Below are 22011 nucleotides of genomic sequence, written 5' to 3'. Positions count from 1 at the left end.
AATAAATCTCAGGTTTGGTATTCTTGGCTGGCCTTTCCTCCCCAGAATTAAATTTATCTGATACAGTCCCATTCATTGACCAGATGGATGAGTAGCTCTTTGAAACGATTGGGCAAAATTTCTAATTTGGTTTCTTGTTTACAGGAATGGATTTGGAGATATTGGCACACAGTACTCTAAAAGAAATAAGGTTAATAAAATATGCGGTTTAAGGAACAACTGTATTTTTTTAAATTGCTAAAAGTTGACTTATTTAAAAATAAGTTCATCTGGGTTTGTGCTGCTTATAAAAGGCGTTTTGTCATTTTGGAATTTTTCATACAGGGAGTGAACATGCTATAAAAAGCTCATAGATTGAATAGTTTAGTCATGCCTATTGGTGTTGAAGGAGTATAGAATCTTGGGATACATTGCAGTTGTCTTAGTGAAAAGTTGACTGGATTTGGAATGCAGAAACTTGGATTTAATTACTTGCTCTTTCCATATCCTAGCCACATGGTTTTGGTAAATCTCTTTGTGCTTCTGTTTCTCACCTGCAGAGGTGGAAATTCCTACTTCATGGAATTATTGTGAGGATTAAATGAAATACAGGTGAAAGGGCTATGTAAATACCTGGTGATGAGTATTGCTGATAGCCAGAGAGAGACCTAAGTGACTTCAAAACAATTGTATTTCATTGTCTACATCACTGTATGTTTCACTGGTAATCTCTTCATAGAAAAATGGCTGATACTAATTATATGCTGAAGTCAAAATTTCTGACTTATGTGAGATAGCTAAAGAAACAATTTTATGACCTTCTCAGGATGTTGAAGGATCCTAGGGGTGTATAAGGATTCTTTTTTTCCTCTTACTACTTAAACTAGAAATGTACCACAATGTTACTCACTGTAAAGTAGAATCTGGAGACCTGTTTTGTTAATATGTTATTCTTCACTAATATTTTCATCCCCCAATGGAGATAGAGCTGTGTTTGATCATTTGGACTATGGTTCCCTGACATTTTTGACATGCCTAAACTTTAAAATGTTTGTTTGCACTTACTAAACAATGGGGGAGTTACGTCTACCTGGGGCAGAACTTATGGTTTAGATTTATTCCATTTCTTTCTTTTATGCCACTTAGATAGTGAAGGACTGCTTAAAATGAGACCAGGCTCATTGGGTATGTGAGAGTTAGATTAGTTTACAAGGCATTTGAGAGCATTGCTTGAATTCAGGATTTCCGTTTTCTTTGCAAATGTAATTACCTCTGGTCCAAGGGGCCTCTGCAGATATTGTAACCATAGCTTACTCCTTGAATTCCCCTATAAGGGAGGGAGTGCCTTGTCAGTGCTGAAATCTCTTGATCCCCAATTCCAGCCCATGGGAAATGCAAAGTTAAGGCAGAAAGGATGGAGGCTTTGAAATAAGTGTGTTGCAGAAATATCATGGGGAAAATATTTTCCTTGACTGTCTCTGATGTATATATGAGAGGGTAGAGGGAAAGGAGGAGACAGCAGTATACTGCTATCAAAGAGGTAGTGATTTGGATTTGTTCACATGTTACTTTGTGTCTCCTTAAAATTTTGAATTAAATACAATTTAGAAATCCCTCTTTCATGGAATGGAATCCAAGTTTATCAAGCAGGAGCTGTTTCGGATTCAAAAATCTCTGAAATCACTGTGTCGGGAAAATTTTGAATGAAAGTATAATGTTTTGTCTCTAGTTTCCGTATAGGAAATGGTAGAAATTCTAAAAGGGCAAAAGTGAATCTTGAAGATTCATGAACATAGGAAAGAATTATCTATCCCATAAGTATTGAACATTGTAGAGTATTGAATCTTATAGTTTTATTTTTGGAAAACATAAAGGGAATGCAAATATTGGCTTTGTAGAGCATGAACAATATATTGGGAATATTTGAAACTCTCCATATGTGAGATTTCTCTATCTTACAAAGAAATACTTTATGCTGCCCAATATGGTAGCCACTAAACATGTGTGACTGTTGGGCATTTGAAATAAGACTAGTGAAACTGAAATTTTAAGTTTTTTTAAGTTTAAAAAACTGAAGTAGTGTAAAATGTTTTTCCAGTAAACACAACTTTATTGTTTTGGGAGAAGTACATTCCATTATATCTGTTGAAAATTTAGCATCCAACTTGTGATGGGCTCTAAATGTAAAACACGCACCAGGTTTCAAAGACTTAGTATTTTTTAATGTAAAACTTCTAAGTGATTCTTCTATATTGATATGTTGACATGATGATATTTTGGTTATGTTGCATCAGTAAGATACATTACTAAGATTAGTTTCATGTGTTTTTACTCTTAAAAATTACATATATGGTTCAAATTGTATTTCTTTTGGACAATGCTGTTTCAGACAGACTACTAAGGGAAATGAGCTCAGTGTTCACATTGGATTTCATTCAGTCATTTAAATATCCACAATGTGCAAGGCATTGTGCTAGTGGCATTTGGCAGAGTTTTAAAGGGACTGTAATTCTGGTTCGTTCCCTAAAAGAAAGTACTTGGGAAGAGAAGACACATACAAAATATAAAACATCATGGAAGGCAGGAAGTGCCACTCTAGTGGCATAGACAAGTGCTATATGCGGAGACGGATGGAAAAACGGCTAGCTGTGATAGTAATAGCTCCTTAAGACAGAAGATCTCATTGACTCTCGGAGTGTAGGTGAAATAGGAAGAGACTAAGAGGGGGTTAAGGGAGAACAGCAGTGAATTGTGACAGTAGTAAAGCACTAGGTGTGTTGAAGGAGGAGAGTACAGGGTGGGGGCAACCTAAGTGGATTGATGTTGCCAAGAAAATGTTATGATTTTGTGTCACTGGGATATGTAGCTTACTATGACCCTAAGCCCAGAATAGAAGACCAAGAGACTTCACTACTCTTAATAGCATTTTAGTCCAAATGATCTTTTGGAATCAGTCTCTTCCAGCTCTCACCTAATAAGGAAACCTCTTTTTTTTTTTTTTTGAGACGGAGTTTCACTCATGTTACCCAGGCTGGAGTGCAATGGCACAATCTCGGCTCACCGCAACCTCCGCCTCCTGGGTTCAGGCAATTCTCCTGCCTCAGCCTCCTGAGTAGCTGGGATTACAGGCATGCACCACCATGCCCAGCTAATTTTTTGTAGTTTTAGTAGAGATGGGGTTTCACCATGTTGACCAGGATGGTCTCGATCTCTTGACCTCGTGATCCACCCGCCTCGGCCTCCCAAAGTGCTGGGATTACAGGCTTGAGCCACCACGCCCGGCCAGGAAACCTCTTTTTAATATGCAGCTTCTGCTTGAGTATCTCCAGAGAAAGGTAGTTGCTTTAAGAGACTGGTTGCATTTCCATTTTTTTGACAATTTTGCTAGATTGTTTTATTAAAAGGAAGAATTATTTGCTTCTGCATATTTTTAACTACTGACTCTAACCCTATGGTTGTGCTCTCTTTCATGTTATTCCTCTCTAAATATTTGAAGATGGTAATTGTGTCCATTTTTAGTCTTTTTCCAGGCTAAATACCTCCAGGTAATTCATCCATTCCTTTAATGATGCTCCCAGGCTTCTCACTAGTGTTTCGCATACTCTACCTGTAGCCTGTTTTTGTTTTTGAGATGGGATCTCACTCTGTTGGCCAGGCTGGAGTGCAGTGGTACAGTCTTGGCTCACAGCAATCTGTGCCTCCCACGTTCAAGCAATTCTCCTGCCTCAGCCTCCGTAGTAGCTGGGACTACAGGCATGTACCAGCATGCCCAGCTAATTTTTTTTGTATTTTTTTAATAGAGACAAGGTTTCGCCATGTTGGTCAGACTGGTCTCAAACTCGTGACCTCAAATGATCCGCCCACCTCAGTCTCCCAAAGTGCTTGGATTACAGGTGTGAGCCACCACGTCCAGCCTACTACATGTACTCTGAACAGCAGGTTTCAGCGGGGCTGTTACCTGCTTTTATTTGAACACCATGGTCTATGAAAGCAACTTTTTATTCCCTTAGGTTTTGTAGCCAGGTCAAAACAGACTTTTTAATTGAGCTTGTGTTGGCTGTTTCTTGAGGCCTCTTTCATGTGAACTGCCAAGTCAGGTTCTTCCCCTACTGTGAACTTTTAGCATGGGTTATTTTAGCTTGATAGCCCTTCATAAAGTGTCCAAAGTAGGATATTTACCATCGTTTTTATTTCAACCCATCCTCGGAATCTATTGAGAATGCAGAATATTGTTTATCATATGCATCTTCTATGCTAACTCACAGCTTCGAGTTGTTTATGGATTTATTTACCATGTCTTTGGCAGATTCATCCAACTGGTTCATTTAAAAATGCTAAAGTTTACAGGGCTTTTTGCAAGTTAACATTGCTTCCTAATCTTTGAGGGTGGTATTCAACAACTGTGAATCTCTTTAACTGTATTGTCATCAAGCTCCTTACTACTGAAGAGTATGGTTCTAGGTTCAGCATTAACATCACCTGGAGGCTTAATAAAAATGCAGAATCTCAGGCCCTACTCCAACCTACTGAATCAGAATCTGTATTTTAACAAGATTTTCAGATGATTCCTATTATACTGATCTATATCTCTTCATAATGATAGGAAGAAAAACCACAGATCCTGTACAGAAATCTAGTCAGTCAGCAGTGATACGCCGATGTCCCTATCAAAGAGGTTCTCAACCCTGACTTTGAAAATAGAATTACCTGTGGAATTTAAAAAATATCCATGTCTGGCCAACCCCAGAGAAAGCCCCCAAGTAATTCAAATGTGCAAGCCAAGGTTTAGAGCCATCCCTATGTAAAGCAAATAAGGTTAAATAAATTTAATCTTCTCAGGGGTTTCTTTGTTTTTTTTTAAGTTAACCAGCAGTGAACTTCACGTCTTGTGAACATATTTTCTTCTGCATGTTTATAGTTTATCCGATAATGTATTTGCAGAACTTTTCCCTAGGTTTATTGTCAGATTTTACTGCTCTGTACTTTGTAGATCTCACTTTTTTTGAAGATTGGATCATTTAGCATCTCTCCTATTCTCTATGACATCTCAAAAGGATTGTCATTAGAAATTATGCAGTCTTGGCTTTTGGTTTTCTTTGAAAAGTTGTTTTTTTCCACTCTTTCCAGTTAGAAGATGATTCTCATTGTTTAATAAAATAGAAACAAAATGGAAGTTGAGTGACTCTTCCTTCAGTCTCCTGTTAATATACCTGATACACCCCCCTCCATACTCAGTATAACATCCCTTTCTTGCATCACATTCAGTGTTTTAAATCTTTCCCATATTTTTGCAGATTTCTGTTCCTTCTGGGCTTTTACCTCCCTGATACTTTTTTCTTTCTGTGAGATGGAGTTGTATTCTTGTCGCCCAGGCTGGAGTGCATGGCATGATCTCAGCTTACTGCAGTCCCTGTCCCCCAGATTCAAGGGATTCTCCTGCTTCAGCCTCCCGAGTAGCTGGGATTACAGGTGTGTGCCACCACACCCAGCTTATTATTATTTTTTAAATAGAGACAGGGTTTCACCATGTTGACCAGGCTGGTCCCAAACTCCTGACCCCAGGTGATCCACCTGTCTCGGCCTCCCAGAGTGCTGGGATTACAAGTGTGAGCCACCGCACCCAGCCCCTGATACTATTGTTAAGACTGTGTGCCACTGCAGTAACTGTCCTTGGCATGTGAGTTTTCTCTTTTCTTTGGTTCATGTTCTTCAAAATGTCAGAACTTACCAGATGTCTTTGCCTTCTTTGGAAGATTTATATTTTTCAAGCCTTTTAACCCTGCAGTTATTTTCAGAACTGTACTGCTCCTTCACAAGTTAATTTTGTCTTAACTTTCATATATTAGTGTTCAAACTACTAACTGCTTTGTTAAGAACATTGGCTAAATGTGTTCTTAGAAAATTTGAGAAATTATGGGGTTTTTTTCCTTTGTGCTTTTCTGTATTTTTAAAAATCGGCTGCCTTTACCATTTCCAATGCCAAATTGTACTATTTGAGATAACATGTGGGAAAATTTGGCTTCCTTTTTGGTGTTTTTGTTGGGTATTTTTTTGTAATTTTTAGTACCTGGTTTTTTTTATCCATGTTTTATTTAAGCTGCTTTCTAGTCTCAAATTTTCAGGTATTATAAAATAAGCATTTGTCAGAAATTTCTATAGTATAATCATATTATGATGAACCAGTCTCAGTTACGAGATTAAGAAACTCCAAAAATACTATGATTTCACCCCTGCCCCACACACACATTTCTGGACATTCTCATCTTAATTAAATAAGGATAGGATAGTTCTAAGAATAATTATCTAGAAAACAATGGAGATCTAGGTATACCCATGTCTAGACTAAAATTTATTTAGGCTTAGCAAGCAGGCAGGGTTTGACAAGACAGCTTCTTCGTGTTTTTATATCTGGAGGAAGACTTTTCTTATTTTTCTCTTTAGGATGGATATGTGAACATTCCAGCACTTCAGGTGTTACGTGTGGGTGTATGTGGGGTTAAGCCATAGTACCAGTATAGACTATCATTTTTCCATAAATCAAATTTTCATATTGTCCTAGTCTGTTCAGGCTGCTGTAATAGAGTATTATAAACTGGGTGGCTTATAAACAACAAAAATATGTCTTTCACAGTTCTAGAGACTGGAAAATCTAAGATCAAGGTGCCAGCAGGTTTGACGTCTGTTGAGGGCCCACTTCCTTGTAATCAGCTGTCTTCTCACTGTAACCTCACATGGCAGAAGGACAAAGAAACTCTCTGTGGACTGTTTTATAAAGGTGTTAATCTTTATAAAGGTGTTAATCTCATGAGGGCCCCATCCTTATGACCTAATAACTTTCCAAAAGCCCTACCTTCTAATAATTTCACCTTGGGGGTTAGGATTTCAATGTGAATTTGAGGGGAACAGACATTTGGTCAGTAGCACATATGTTCATGGAATTTAGTTGTGTCTGTGGGGAACATAAGGTGAATCTGGGGTTGTAAGGGAAAGAATCAGAGGATGAACATTTTTGTTTGGAGTCTCCCTGTATTTTAGATTGTTGATTACCATTGTTTTTTTATTAGTGTGCAGTTAATTGATGAGTATGTGTGGAATGTCTGCCAATATTCTGGTTTCCTTAAACTCGTACAAGTCATGAATGACAAATAAGAAGTTTTGACTAAGCTTATGTATTACCTAGAACAAAAGTTGGCATACTTTTTCTGTAAAATGCCAGATGGTATATTTTAGGCTTTGCAGGTCAAAAAGCAAAATTCAGCATGTTGTTACTTACACAAAAAAGAAACCAAATTCTCACAGTTTTTCCTGATAAAACTCAAAATGTAATAACAGTAATTGAATACAGTGTTTTGTGAGAAAGGTGAGGGTAACATTTTGCTTAATTGGGATTCATAGCTAGTCTTCCTTATTAGTCATTTGCAAATGTCCATCTATTATTGCTGACTTAAATATTTCATCTTTGAAAATGTCTTTTCATACATATAGGTATTGCTATCTTAATCCACAAGTGTATGATTTTAGTAAAGCATATTCATCTTTTAGAAGGTATCTATAGAATTTTGTTAGATTTTTATCTTTTAATTTAACTTTTAATGAAGATAGGGTCTCACTGTGTTGCCCAAGCTGGTTTTAACTTCTGGGCTCAAGTGATCCTCCCACCTTGGCCTCTCAAAGTGCTGAGATAATAGGTTTGAGCCACCACACCCAGCCAGATTATTTTAATATTTACTTTTTGGCATATTACCACTGCAGAGGTATCACTTCCAGAGGGTTAGATGGAAACTCCTCAGTTGCACAGTTAAATGGATTTTGAAATCAGGAAATGTATTTTATGCTTACATTGGGGTCTGCAAAAACACTTTGGGAATTGTAGTTTGAGCTCAGAAAATGTATATGCTACAAATTTGTGTGGGAATGGATCTCTCATTACTTTGACAGCACAAGAAGTATGTAAAACAGCTTGAGGCTGAGCACGGTGACTCACGCCTGTAATCTCAGCACTTTGGGAGGCCAAGGCGGGTGGATCACCTGAGGTCAGGAGTTTGAGACCAGCCCGGCCAACATGACGAAACTCTGTCTCTACTAAAAATACAAAAAATTAGCCAGGCATGGTGGCACACACCTGTAATCCCAGCTACTCAGGTCAGGAGGCTGAGGCAGGAGAATTGCCTGAACCCAGGAGGCGGAGGTTGCAATGAGCCAAGATCGTGCTGTTGCACTCCAGCCTGGGCAACAAGAGTGAAACTCCATCTCAAAAAAAAAAAAATGCAAAAAATAGCTTGACATTACATGCGATACCAATATTATTGTTGAAACGGCTTTACTACAGTATAAGTTTTACATATAAGCATTTTTTGCTTTGTTGTTTTAGGATGGATTCTTGAAGAAACATTATCAACTCTGCAGCAAACACTAATTTTCCAAGCAATTTATTGTTTGATAAGAGTAATTGAGAGCAGTTGTCAACGCAGAAAAATATTCCACCTTTGCCTTGAGTATAACAAATCACAATAAAACTTTACCAATAGTAGCCCATCAAAATGCGGTGTAGTAGAGCAAGACAAGATTTCTGACAAAAATTCATGAAACTTGGCCAGGTGCAGTGGTTCATGCCTATAATCCCAGCTACTTGGGAAGTTGAGGCAGGAGACTTGCTTGAACTCGGGAGGTGGAGGTTGCAGTGATCCGAGATCACGCCATTGCACTACAGCCTGGGCAACAAGAGCGAAACTCTTGTCTCAAAAAAAAAGAAAAAGAAAAAAATTCATGGAGCTTGAACTTAAACCAGAGTTCATAAGAGGAAAATTCATCATTAGTGCTACTGGTTCAGTAATATAGATTGAAATATTTTCTTCAGAGCACCTGCTGATGAGTAATACAATAAATAACGATAAATGTTAAATACCTTACATTTTCATAAACTTTGTAAATTTGTCTAACTAGGTCTTTTTCTATTCCATATATATTTTTATCATTCCAGTAGTAACATTATGAGATTCTGCTTCAGGTTGTGCTGAATTAGAGTTTTCTCAACTTTGAAAATATTCTCACATATGATTATTTCATGTAGACTACACATAGAGGCTACTTCTGCAGTTCAAACTCCTTGAATAATCAATACTTGGCTCTTTCAATAAACAATAACTAAGTAGTATCAGTTACATTTGTTAACAAATCAAGAGCCAAAGAGAAAACCATTCCATCGTTTCCCTTGTTTTTTCAGTTGATTAGTGACGTTGCTTTCAGTATTCCCAACTTTTTGGATCACTATACTCACCAAAAGTCCAATATTACATTTATTTTCTCTGGACATGTTTCTTTAGCTTCTGCACCCAAACATAATTTCATGAATTCGCCATCAATAAACGGCATTCCTTGCTTAGCCAATAAATGAGCCACTTGGAAATTTACTTTATTGAAGCCTCATTTTTATTTTTGTGAAGAAATATTTTGTGATGATATTTCACTTTACATTTTCTAATTTTTTAAACTGTAGCTTTCCTGTGAATTGGGAATATTGTCACGAGTGTTTTGTATACTAGTGTTCAGTATATATTTAGTATGTAGTATATTTTTTGCATAATCATGCATTCTTTGTCATCTAATCTGATTTTTGAAAAATCCATCCTCTACTGCACCTTTAAGCTTGACATTCAGAGTCCACTTTTCTCTTCATTTGAGATGATGAGTATGTACTCAGTTTTTTTAATGTTACAGTATGATGGCGCTTGAAATGCTGTTATAAATTACAACTATATCACTGCAACTTAGAGTGCACAGAGCAGCAGTGCAAAGCAATGAGAGTGCCACATACAGTCTGTCACAACTGTTCAACTCTGCCAATATAGCACAAAAGCAGCCATAGATAGCATATAAAGGAATGTGTATGGCTGTGTTCCAATAAAACTTTATGAACACTAAAATGTGAATTTCATTATACTTTCGTATGTCACAAAATAGTCTCTAAAAACCATTCTTAGTTTGCAAGGAGAATAAAAATATGCAGCATGAGGCATATTTTGTAATGCCACCTGTAAAGCACTTTGGGAGGTTGAGGTACGACACTTGAGGTCAGGAGTTTGAGACTAGAGTGGCCAACATGGTGAAACCCTGTCTTTACTAAAAATACAAAAATTAGCTAGGCATGGTGGTAGGTGCCTGTAATCCCAGCTACTCAGGAGGCTGAGGCAGGAAAGTCACTTGAACCCGGAAGGCAGAGGTTTCAGTGAGCCTAGATCACAGCACTGCACTCTAGCCTGGGTGACAGAACAAGACTCCATCTCAAAAAAAAAAATGGCTGGATTTGGCCGAAGGCCTTTAGTGTGCCAGCCCTGTCTGGCTCAAAGGCTATAGTTTGCCCCAACCCTTGACCTACTTTTTTTTTTTTTTTTTTTTTTTTTTTTTTGAGACAGTGTTTTGCTCTGTTGCCAGTCTGGAGTGCAGTGGTACAATCTCGGCTCACTGCAACCTCTGCCTCCCGGGGGCTTTGAGTGATTCCCCTGCTTCAGCCTCCTGTGTAGCTGGGACTACAGGCGTGCACCACCACACCCAGCTATCTTTTTATATTTTAGTAGAGACAGGGTTTCACCATGTTGGCCAGGATGGTCTCGATTTCCTGACCTCGTAATCCGCCCGCCTTGGCCTCCCAAAGTGCTGGGATTGCAGACATGAGCCACTGTGCCTGGCCTGACCTACTCTTAATGTAACAAGGCTTTTCAGGAGTTTTCGTTAGGAAATTTCATTTGTTTGAGGTCTGAAAATCCATGTCTAGACCTACATTCTGGATTTTCACATAATTAAAACTGTCATATAGAATACATAGTGACTTTTATTTTCAAGATTAGTCTCCTTTCTCTTTTTAGATAATTTTCCACTTGTTCATCAATATGGAAAACTCAGATTCTAATGACAAAGGAAGTGGTGATCAGTCTGCAGCACAGCGCAGAAGTCAGATGGATCGATTGGATCGGGAAGAAGCTTTCTATCAGTTTGTAAATAACCTGAGTGAAGAAGATTATAGGCTTATGAGAGATAACAATTTGCTAGGCACCCCAGGTATGCTTACATATATTTAAGAATTTATAAATGTAAATTGCCAATTTAAAAAATAATACTTGAACCTGTTTTAAAAATCTGTTTCTTTAGCTATTATGAAATAGGATTATTTAATATCTAGGATATGGAATGACATTTATTGCTGTATCTACTACCTGACTGTATTTACTCATCTTTGGAATTACACTATATCAGAGAGATTTTTAACTTATGCATTATAATACGAGTTTTTAGTGAACTGAATTGAAAGGAATGGAGCTGAATATTTTTGTTCTTAGTTAGCTTTATATATTTAACTTACTAGATATGAATCCAAGTGTGAAATAGCTAATGGGAACTTAGTTTGTAGGAAAGACTTATTATATTTTATCTGTGATTTTCTGAACATGTCCCAGTTGTAATCCTCCAGAGCTAGCCTTGGATAACATAGCAATTAGAAGTTTCTGCTTAATTATTATCTTTTACCCCACTAAGTCCCATTTGATTCTAGTTAAAACTCAGTATCTGTCTTCCTCTTCATTTCTCTTTAATTCTACTTACCTTTGAGTAATTACTTAGGTTTTAAAAGGTAAGGCTTTAGCATTACTTTTAAGAGAAGGGGTGTGTTTTGAGCCAACAGTACCAGACTCGAATCAGAATGCCTTAGTTGGAGTTCTGGCTCTGCCGTTGGTGTGGCTTCTGGCAAGCCAGTCTGTCACTCAATCTGTTTCTTCATTTTAAAATGCAGACAACTACATCTACCTCTCAAAGCTACATTTCTTAAAAATTATTTATTTATTTTTGAGACAGGGTCTCATTATGTTGCCCAGGCTAGACTCAAGGGATTCTTCTGCCTCAGTCTCCCGAAAAGCTGGGACTACAGATGCAGTACCACTGTACACCCAGCGTAGAATTGCTTTTTTTTTTTTTTTTTTTTTTTTTTTTGAGGTGGAGTCTCACTCTGTTGCCCAGGCTGGAGTGCAGTGGTGCAATCTCAGCTCACTGCAACCTTCGCCTCCCAGGCTCAAGCGATTCTCCTGCCTCAGCCTCCCAAGCAGCTGGGATTATAAGTGCCCACCACCATGCCTGGCTAATTTTTGTATTTTTAGTAGAGATGGGAATTCACTATGTTGGCCAGGCTGGTCTCGAACTCCTGGCCTCCAGCGATCCACCCACCTTGGCATCCAAAGTGGTGGAATTACAGGCGTGAGCCACTGCACCCAGCCTAGAGTTGCAGTTTTGTTTTTTTTTTTCTTTTTTACTGTCTTGATCGAGTTATAAGAGTTGCAATTTTTAAAAGTTAGATGTTATATGCAAAAGAACTTTGTAAATTGCTTGTAATATATTTCCAAAGAAGTGAATTTTTCCCAGGTCCTACTCATTTCCGTTTTTGTCTCAGAGAGCTGGGAGCTACTGGGTTTTGAGTTTTTGTTGTTGTTGTTGTTTTGTTTTGTTTTGAAAAAGTTTTCTCTTAACTTTTAAAAATATTTTTACAATAATCATCTTGTGTCAGATTATTGTGAGCCATTGATAAAGTATTTGATTGTCATACCCCTAGTGTCATCTTTGCCCTGTGGTATTAAATTTCAGGTGAAAGTACTGAGGAAGAGTTGCTGAGAAGACTACAGCAAATTAAAGAAGGCCCACCACCACAAAACTCAGATGAAAATAGAGGTATATTTTGGTTTTGGTGGGGAGGTGGCTAGACGATGGAATGATAAGAACTTTGTAGTAATGTCAGCCAAAGTCATCCAGATTTGACACAAATTAATTTGATGCTAAGTAACTGCTCATAAAAAGAAAACTGGCATTTTCTTGGTATTTAGTGATAATATCAGCATTTTTTTTCGGCGTTACCTTTGTGATGTTTGTGTTAACTGGGACACTGTGAGAAATGGCCTATTTAAATGTGATTTTGTTTGTTTTCCATCTCCATTGAAATTTATTCCTACTTAATTCCTTCTTTATAAACATGTGGACTTTTTCACTAGCAAAAAAAAAAAAATAAAGTTGTCTAAACCCAGTGGTTCCTAATGAGATGTAATTTTGCCCCATATGGGACATTAGCAACGTCCAGAGACACTTCTGGTTGACACAACTGGGAATCTGCCATAGGCATCTAGTGTGCAAAGGGCAGGAACGTTGCCAAACATCCTGACGTGCCTTAATGCACAACGTAGCCCCATGACAAAGAATTAACTGGCTTGAAATGTCAGTAGTATCACTGTTGAGAAATCCTGCTCTAACTCAGGTCTGGTGTTTCCCTCCCAGTGTCAAGTAGGGATTTTGATTGTGTAACCTGAGAGGCTTCGATAATAATTTGGTTCTTGAACATGCCATTACATGTGCTATCCAAGGTACAGACTACTTATTTGATCTGATATTTAATATCATGTCCATTGAAAATCTTGGTAATATTAAGAAATATTCAAGTGCTTTTAAACCTATAAACTTTGTTTATATCTTTGCTATGGCTACAATAAATAGTCCTGTATTTTGAAACAACCTCAAGTGTTATCAAAGGCACATAAGTCAAAAGCCTAGAAGTAATGAAAACTTGACAAAAATGTAGCTTGAACTAAATATGACTGTTCGTTAACCACTGTTTCCTTACCTAGTTTGATTACATTAGTGTTTGGGCAGAGGGCTGAAATAATGTCTTCTGACCATCCCACAGTGGTATGCTTAGCTCCGTATATGATAAAATACTGAAAATAGACTTCCTCCAGATTCCCTTTAAAAATCAAATAATTCTCTAAATTCCTCTACTATAGTTTGCTTTTTTCAAATGGAATTAGAATTTTCCTGCCTTTACTTATAAATTTAAGCAGTGTAGTTTGTAAAAATCCGTAATTGTGAAATATGTTCAGAATTTTTAAGGTCTTTAATGCAGAGTTTCAGAACACTTATTATATGATTGTCCTCATTTTAGTAGTTCCTTTTTCTCCCTCTCCCCCTCCTTTCTTTTGAACAGGAGGAGACTCTTCAGATGATGTGTCTAATGGTGACTCTATAATAGACTGGCTTAACTCTGTCAGACAAACTGGAAATACAACAAGAAGTGGGCAAAGAGGAAACCAATCGTGGAGAGCAGTGAGCCGGACTAATCCAAACAGTGGTGATTTCAGATTCAGTTTAGAGATAAATGTTAACCGTAATAATGGGAGCCAAAATTCAGAGAATGAAAATGAGCCATCTGCAAGACGTTCTAGTGGAGAAAATGTGGAAAACAACAGCCAAAGGCAAGTGGAAAACCCACGATCTGAATCAACATCTGCAAGGCCATCTAGATCAGAACGAAATTCAGCTGAAACATTAACAGAAGTCCCACCTACCAGAGGTCAGAGGAGGGCAAGAAGCAGGAGCCCAGACCATCGGAGAACCAGAGCAAGAGCTGAGAGAAGTAGGTCACCTCTGCATCCAATGAGTGAAATTCCACGAAGATCTCATCATAGTATCTCATCTCAGACTTTTGAACATCCTTTGGTAAATGAGACGGAGGGAAGTTCGAGAACCCGGCACCATGTGACATTGAGACAGCAAATATCTGGGCCTGAGTTGCTAAGTAGAGGTCTTTTTGCAGCTTCTGGAACAAGAAATCCCTCTCAAGGAGCAGGTTCTTCAGACACAGCTCCCAGTGGTGAATCTACAGGATCAGGACAGAGACCGCCAACCATAGTCCTTGATCTTCAAGTAAGAAGAGTTCGTCCTGGAGAATATCGGCAGAGAGATAGCATAGCCAGCAGAACTCGGTCTAGGTCTCAGACGCCAAACAATACTGTCACTTATGAAAGTGAACGAGGAGGTTTTAGGCGTACGTTTTCACGTTCCGAGCGGGCAGGTGTGAGAACCTATGTCAGTACCATCAGAATTCCCATCCGTAGAATCTTAAATACTGGTTTAAGTGAGACTACATCTGTTGCAATTCAGACCATGTTAAGGCAGATAATGACAGGTTTTGGTGAGTTAAGCTATTTTATGTACAGTGATAGTGACTCAGAGCCTAGCGGCTCAGTCCCAAATCGAAATACAGAAAGGTCAGAGTCACGGAGTGGGAGAGGGGGTTCTGGTGGTAGTAGTAGTTCTGGTTCCAGTTCCAGTTCAAGTTCCAGTTCAAGTTCCAGTTCCAGTTCCAGTCCTAGTTCCAGTTCCGGTGGTGAAAGTTCAGAAACTAGCTCAGATTTATTTGAAGGCAGTAATGAAGGAAGCTCATCATCAGGCCCATCAGGTGCCAGGCGAGAGGGTCGACATAGGGCCCCAGTCACATTTGATGAAAGTGGCTCTTTGCCCTTCCTTAGCCTGGCTCAGTTTTTCCTCTTAAATGAGGATGATGATGACCAACCTAGAGGACTCACCAAAGAACAGATTGACAACTTGGCAATGAGAAGTTTTGGTGAAAATGATGCATTAAAAACCTGTAGCGTTTGCATTACAGAATATACAGAAGGCAACAAACTTCGTAAACTACCTTGTTCCCATGAGTACCATGTCCACTGCATCGATCGCTGGTTATCTGAGAATTCTACCTGTCCTATTTGTCGCAGAGCAGTCTTAGCTTCTGGTAACAGAGAAAGTGTTGTGTAATTAAGATCTGAACTCTCAGCTCTGTAGCTGATATAGTGATGGGCAAACAGGAATCACTTGCTTTTATGTCCACTTTTTGAGTGGTACTTAAATGTAAAGTAACAACCTGAATTGAGTCATTGCTTTCTGAAGGAATTGTCCTTTCTCCAGTTTTTGTTCCAGAATAAAAGGAATATTTAAAGGAAATATTTTAAAAGCCACGTTTTAGGACCTGAAAATCTGATTTCCATACCAGTTAAATTGGTAACATCACTGTTACTGATAATTTATCATTATACTTGTTAATTTTTCCTTTGTTATCTTAAAAGATCTGCCTTAGCAATGGCTCCTGTCTGTTTCATGTTGATCTTTAAATTTTTCCATGCCATAGGACAGAAGGGTGAAGGAAATTACCAGTTTAGACTAAGTTACAGTATGTGTTTCATAAGTAACTAAAGCTATACCATTCCTGGTTATTAGTTGACACAAATTCAGCCACATTCTGAATATTGTTTGTTCACCTTTCAGACTTGGTGATACTGGACATGTCAGTGTAAATAACACTAAGGTTAGGATCTAAGTGTATAACTGTCTCCTAAGCCCATCACTGTGGCACACTGTAGAGTGAGCTTATAGTTTAATTGAGATATTTATCTTGTGGAAATATTAAAAAGCCTATGCTTGTGTAAGTGAAAAAAATCACATTCATTTGTTTAAAAATGTAAAGCTATTTTGTAGAGGCTCAGTACTTTTTTCCAATGCACTGTTGTATGAATGCATTAAAAATTGTAAAGTACCATGCTTAGAACTGAGAAAACTGCTTTTTGTGAGCCAACATAGTAACAAACACACCAAACAAAGTACAAAGCTGCTTTTGTAAGTGTGTAGATGTCAAGAGCAGAACATATCTGTAATATTTAATGTATGTGAACAGCTACTGTGACATGCAAAGGATAGGACAGTGCAGAATCAAACTGCGTTGAAGACCAGTGGAAACTGTATAATTTAACTTGGATTTAGGCAAGAAGTGAAAGATGGAAGGAGTAAAGAAAACTGCTCTGAAGAATTTAAAGTTTCCTGAAGACAGTAATAACGCAGACACAAACTGGTTTCATATGGCGAGAGCAGCCGCAGCAGCTTGACCTGGTATTCTACCTGAGTAGATGAAGCAAAAGATCAGCAAGTTTGGCAGAGTTTTGGTTTAAGAAAAACAAACCACTACCACCTAGCACAAGTTAAATTGATGTTTTTACAAGTCTGCTCCTCAAAAATAAAAAGATGGAGGAAAGAGACTATAAAACCACTTTTAGCATATGAATTGCAGTTGGTACACGTGTGTGCTAACAGGAAAGTCTTGAATTTGTGTTGTTTTTGAGATTTGTCACTTAAGGTACCAGTGTACACTTGATAATATTTCATTGCTGTCTCTAACGCAGACCTAACACCTCAAATTTAAAGAACAGTTAAAGATTAAGGGATTTTTATCCTTTTTTGAAAGTGAGTCATGTTGGGTTCTTTTAAATTCAGATTTTAATTGTGCTGCCCATATTTGAAAATGAGACTGCTGGCTTGCTATCTATGGACATGCACTTTATGTTGGTTTCTTGGTAGTAAGAGTAACTTCATGATAACCCCAGTCGTCTTGCCTAATTTCTTTTTTGAGACTGGTTGGGGTTAGGATTTGAATGACTGTGAAGCAGATAATTGTTGTTCTGGGAAAAGCTAACAGGCCAAAATAGGGATTGAACATGTCCTTGGCCTTTAACAGAGCAAATTAGCTACCCAGATGTAGTCAAATACTCTACAAAATAAACAAGTCTGCTTTAGGAATTGTCTGGCTACCTTCACTGTTACCAACTTAGCTGTAAAGATTATTTCAAAGCTTACTCTTTCGTGATTTCTTCTGGCTTTCCATCCTACCTAAGTATCAAGGAAATTAACTTGTAAATATGGTAGTTGTTTACTAAGGATATGTACTGCTCTTGCAAGGAAATAATGTCCAAACAAAGCTTCACTTATTTTTTTTTTTAATATAAGCAGATTTCACTGTTTATGGCGCTTATGTAATACATTTTATCTTTTTAAAAAAATTGTCCATGTAAAAGTCAGGATTCCTTTATATTTGTGAGCCTCCTTTTCGCCTTTCCCAAGGATGTAATCTACAGTTTTCAGATCTGCAGGGTAGTCCTGATTGGCTAAAAAAATCAATTTTCTTCTTTGCTTAAAGTGTTCCATTATTATAGGGGTGTTCATTTTAAATAGTTTAGAAACAGTTGCAGCGCGTTATAAGCATAAGAGAAAGTTATTGACAACAGGTACCTTCCTAACCTCCCAAGATGTACTACTCATTTGTGAAGTATTAAAATAAGAGGTAATTCAAGCAGAATGCTGGTTATGAATGTAGATATTGAAGCTATTCATAAACACTGGAAATAGAATTTTAAGTTTTTAGCCTTCAGTGGAATGCACATATTGGACATGTGCATGTGAACACCTTTTTCAATAGCACTCATTAATTTCCATTCAATTGTATAGAATGAATACAAGTATTTTAGTGGAATTTGCTACTTAATTTTTATTTTGCGATGTCCATGATACTAGTGTGGACATTGAAGACAAGGTCATTCGTAGTTGTCAGATTACAATGGAGAACAAAACTCATTTTCCCCCACCAACATCCAAACACCTATTCTCGAGGGAGCATTTCTTGCAGAACACTTTACATTTCATTTTCTATCTTTGCACTTTTTCTTAAATACAGAAAACTGTCTTTAAGACCTACTTTGAACTTCATGCAGTAATAGGTACAAAGATAAACTATGTTGGGAGTTTACATCATTCAAAGCATAGGGAAAAGTACCAAAACCTGAATTTTCTTGAATATTTCAGATGTTTTTAAAAATTCACTTACTAGTCTGAAACGTTTGAAGTGTTTAACTCTGAGCAGCTGACAAAGTTGAGGTTTTTTGTTTGTTTATTTGGTTTTTTTGAGACAGAGTCTCACTTGGTTGCCCAGGCTGAAGTGCAATGGAGCAATCTCAGCTCACTGCAACCCCCGCCTCCTGGGTTCAGGCAATTCTCCTGCCTCAGCCTCCTAAGTAGCTGGGACTACAGGCACATGCCACCACACCTGGCTAATTTTTTATTTTTAGTAGAGTCGAGTGTTTCACCATATTGGCCAGGCTGGTCTTGAACTCTTGACCTCAAGTGATCTGCCTGCCTCAGCCTCCCAAAGTGCTGGTATTACAGGCATGAGCCACCACACCTGGCCAAAGTTGAGGTTTATTAGTACTATTAGAAACAAAATTGAGCAAGTTAAGTTAAAAGTTGGCAGACTGTGTATCAACAGCATAGAAGATGAGCCACCTTGTTAATTTGGAATATTTGCTCTAAATTTGTTTGTTATACCTCAGTGGTGTTAATGGAGGTGGGGATTGAGAAAAGTGTTCATATTGGCGTTGGAATGTAGTTAATTGTATAGTTCATAAGAAAACCTTTAGCACCAGGAAATAAAATACATGTGTGTGTACACACACAGTTTTTAAAAACATGATTTTTGGAATTCATCCAAACCTTAAGATGAGGAAACTGGCTGGCTGTGTTGCCTCAACTAATGTGTCCTCCTCCCCTGGAATAACATGTCTTTTCTGTGCCAAGTGTTCTCTCCTAGTGTCAGTGTCTCAAATTATATTTATGAAGGTTTATCACATAATATGCTTTGTATTTAACTACCTGCCTCCTAAGTGTCCATGACATGCAATGGGTCAAGCATCAGCCATAATTTTCAGTTATTTCCCAAAATACCCATATAATTGGGAGGTAAAGATTGCAAAATTTCTCTTAAAAGGCCATTTTTACAGCTTGCTAAAATATGGTGGCACCTTGTGGTTAATATTTTTTCTTTTAAAGATTGAGAATGTTTTTATTTTTCCCCTTTTTTTCTTTGTTCTTTTGTGAACAAAAAAATATATATAATCTGCCTTATTTGATTTCTTTTTTAAGTTTTACCTTACAGGCTTCCCTGTCACATGTTTTACCATATTAAGTACATAGAAGCCATGTTTGCAGGGCACTTTTATTCTCCTAGTCTTATAAGACTATGCTGATTGTTACTTTCTGAAGTATTCTGTACCTTAGTATGCAAGATTGTTAAGGCAAATGTTAGTGTCAGGTGTGTTTTTTTCCTTTAATTCTTCAGTATGTTTGTAATCAATAACAGTATTGTAATTCATTGAGTTAACTAGTAAATTGTGTGCTTTTAAAAAACATGAAAAATGTAAATTGACAACATACTTCATTTGGAAAAATGCAAGATCTGAGGAACTAGTATCCCACTTATTTATTTTTATTTTATTTTTTACTTTTTTGAGACAGGGTCTTGCTCTGTCACCCAGGCTGGAGTGAAGTGGCATGGTCACGTCTCAGTGCAGCCTGGACTTCCTATGCTCAGGTGATTCTCCCAATCTCAGCCTTCCAAGTAGCTGGGACTACAGGCATGCGCCACATTGGCTAATTTTTTGTGGAGTTGGGGTTTCGCCATGTTGTCCAGGCTGGTCTTGAACTCCTGGGCTCAGGCAATCCACCTGCCTCAGCCTCCCAAAGTCCTGGAATTATAGGCATGAGCCACTGGGCCCAGCTTCACTTATTAAATCAGATTTTTTAATCAACTAAAACAGCTGTTAAGTACCTGCCCTGCAAAAATTTTTAACATTATGAGATTAAGAATTATTTTCCTTAACTGGAACAGTTCTAAGATACCTGATACTCCTCTAACAAGTGAGTGATCTCATTTAAGTAGCCCCAGTTTGTATCTTAAAGGCTACAGCATAGAATTGAGCTGTTTAACAGTGTTAGAATTGTCAAGTGATAATCACAGAATAGCTTGTATTGGTTTTGTAATTCTCATGTCTTGATCAAATCTGAAGGAAATAGGCATATCCTCCAACACTCTAAAAGTTAGTGAGATACTTATTTTTTATTAGGATTTGTTAAAGTTCCACAAGCTGCATTATGGTTAGTTGGGTTGAGTAGTAGATATCTTAAAGACAAAGTGAAGGTGAACCCTGTCATACCACAGTGCCTCTTTATTTCAAGGTTCCTCTACAAAGTTCCTCATCTTGCAGAATTATTTCAATACCAAGGTATGGTTGAACCAGCTGCCCAGCCTTAACTCTATTTAGTGCCCCATTACTAATGTTGTTTTAACTGGTTTGTATGTGTTTTAACTGTCCAGTGTTTGAATTTTACCTCTTGATAGATCCATTTGTCCTTGGTGCTGCTTTTAAGGATGTAGGGCCATGTGATCAGGTATCAAGTTGAGTAGGTACGCAGTTGGCCTGGTGATGTATCTGTGCCTGTTTTATCTTCTCCCAGGAAGAGCTGCTTTGGTATAGTTGTTTACTTGGATTCATGCAAAGAACAGGGCATCAATCTTGGAAAGCTTTCTGAAGCTTGTAAGAACCTGAAGGGATTTGGAGGTGGGAACAGTAACAAAGCCTGCCTTTATGTCTTTGGACACAAAGCACATAGATGTATGTTCTGTAAAAACTAAAGTGATTGTTACGCCAGGGCTTCCTGACCTCTGGGAGAGTCTCAGAAAAAAGCAGAGAGGAGCACAAAGTGAAGTTAATTTGGTTGGCTTGCTTTATCTTGTTTCTCATTTTCTTTCAATTTAAACCTGAATATAACACCCTTCTCCAATATCTATCCAGCAGACTCCTGGTTGGGAAGCCCTGTATTAAATTTTGAGAATGTACACAGTTTTCTTTTGTACAGTGCTTTACACCTGCTAAAAGTTAACTTGTTTAATGCAAAACAAGACCTTGAAAGGTCAATCATATTAAAGCTGGTTTGATTATTAATAGTTACCTTTTAGGAAGAAGCTTTTTCCCTATGTAAGATGTCATACTGCAGATTTAAAATATAGACTATCAATAAAATGCATGAAGTGGTCATTTGTGCTTGATCATCTCTCCTTGGGTTTTTTTTTTTTTTTTTTTTAAGGGGGAATCTGCTATAAAGGGTCTGTTGCTTCAAACCAATGTCAAATAGACTATTTTTAGAATCAAATGGAATTACAGTGCATCCTTGATTTTTAATCCCCTCACTGCTATGAGTGTGGGCAGGTACTGGTTTATGTGTTATAACTTCCATTTTATCTGTGTTGTGTAGTTGAATGGCTTAATCGTTGAGTGGTAAAACAAAAGATTAAAGTATATTCCGATACAAGAATCCTGGAAAGATTTATGTGAATGCCATTTCAAGTAGGCATATTTTTGCCGTTTCTTGTATTCTCGCCATTGCTCTGCCCACTCCCTTGCTTGCCCTCTATATATACAAAAACTTGTAGGTGTGTCCATGTGCTTGTACTTCTGTCTTCCGTTTCTATCTTTAACCTCTTAAACTTATTGCTTAAGCCACTAATATGTCCTTGTT

At 37.7% G+C, this 22011-nt stretch overlaps 1 protein-coding gene across 2 annotated transcripts in view; it reads left to right on the top strand.

Moving 5' to 3' along the window:
- RLIM (ring finger protein, LIM domain interacting) overlaps positions 1 to 21804 on the top strand; it is a 29711-nt gene extending 7907 nt beyond the window's left edge. For both annotated transcript variants that reach the window (XM_032251309.1, XM_032251308.1), the window contains 3 exons: positions 10842 to 11034; positions 12604 to 12687; positions 13988 to 21804. In XM_032251309.1, the coding sequence (XP_032107200.1) occupies positions 10866 to 11034; positions 12604 to 12687; positions 13988 to 15597 (1863 nt within the window). In that variant the 5' untranslated portion in view covers positions 10842 to 10865 and the 3' untranslated portion in view covers positions 15598 to 21804. The remainder of the gene's footprint in view (positions 1 to 10841; positions 11035 to 12603; positions 12688 to 13987) is intronic.
- The last annotated feature ends 207 nt before the right edge of the window (positions 21805 to 22011 follow it).

Source organism: Sapajus apella, unplaced genomic scaffold (genome assembly GCF_009761245.1).
Source record: "Sapajus apella isolate SASKATOON/1434 unplaced genomic scaffold, GSC_monkey_1.0 scaffold75, whole genome shotgun sequence".
Lineage (NCBI taxonomy): Eukaryota > Metazoa > Chordata > Mammalia > Primates > Cebidae > Sapajus > Sapajus apella.
The sequence above is the reverse complement of the archived record's forward strand: the minus strand, read 5'-3'. Positions and strand labels throughout refer to the sequence as shown.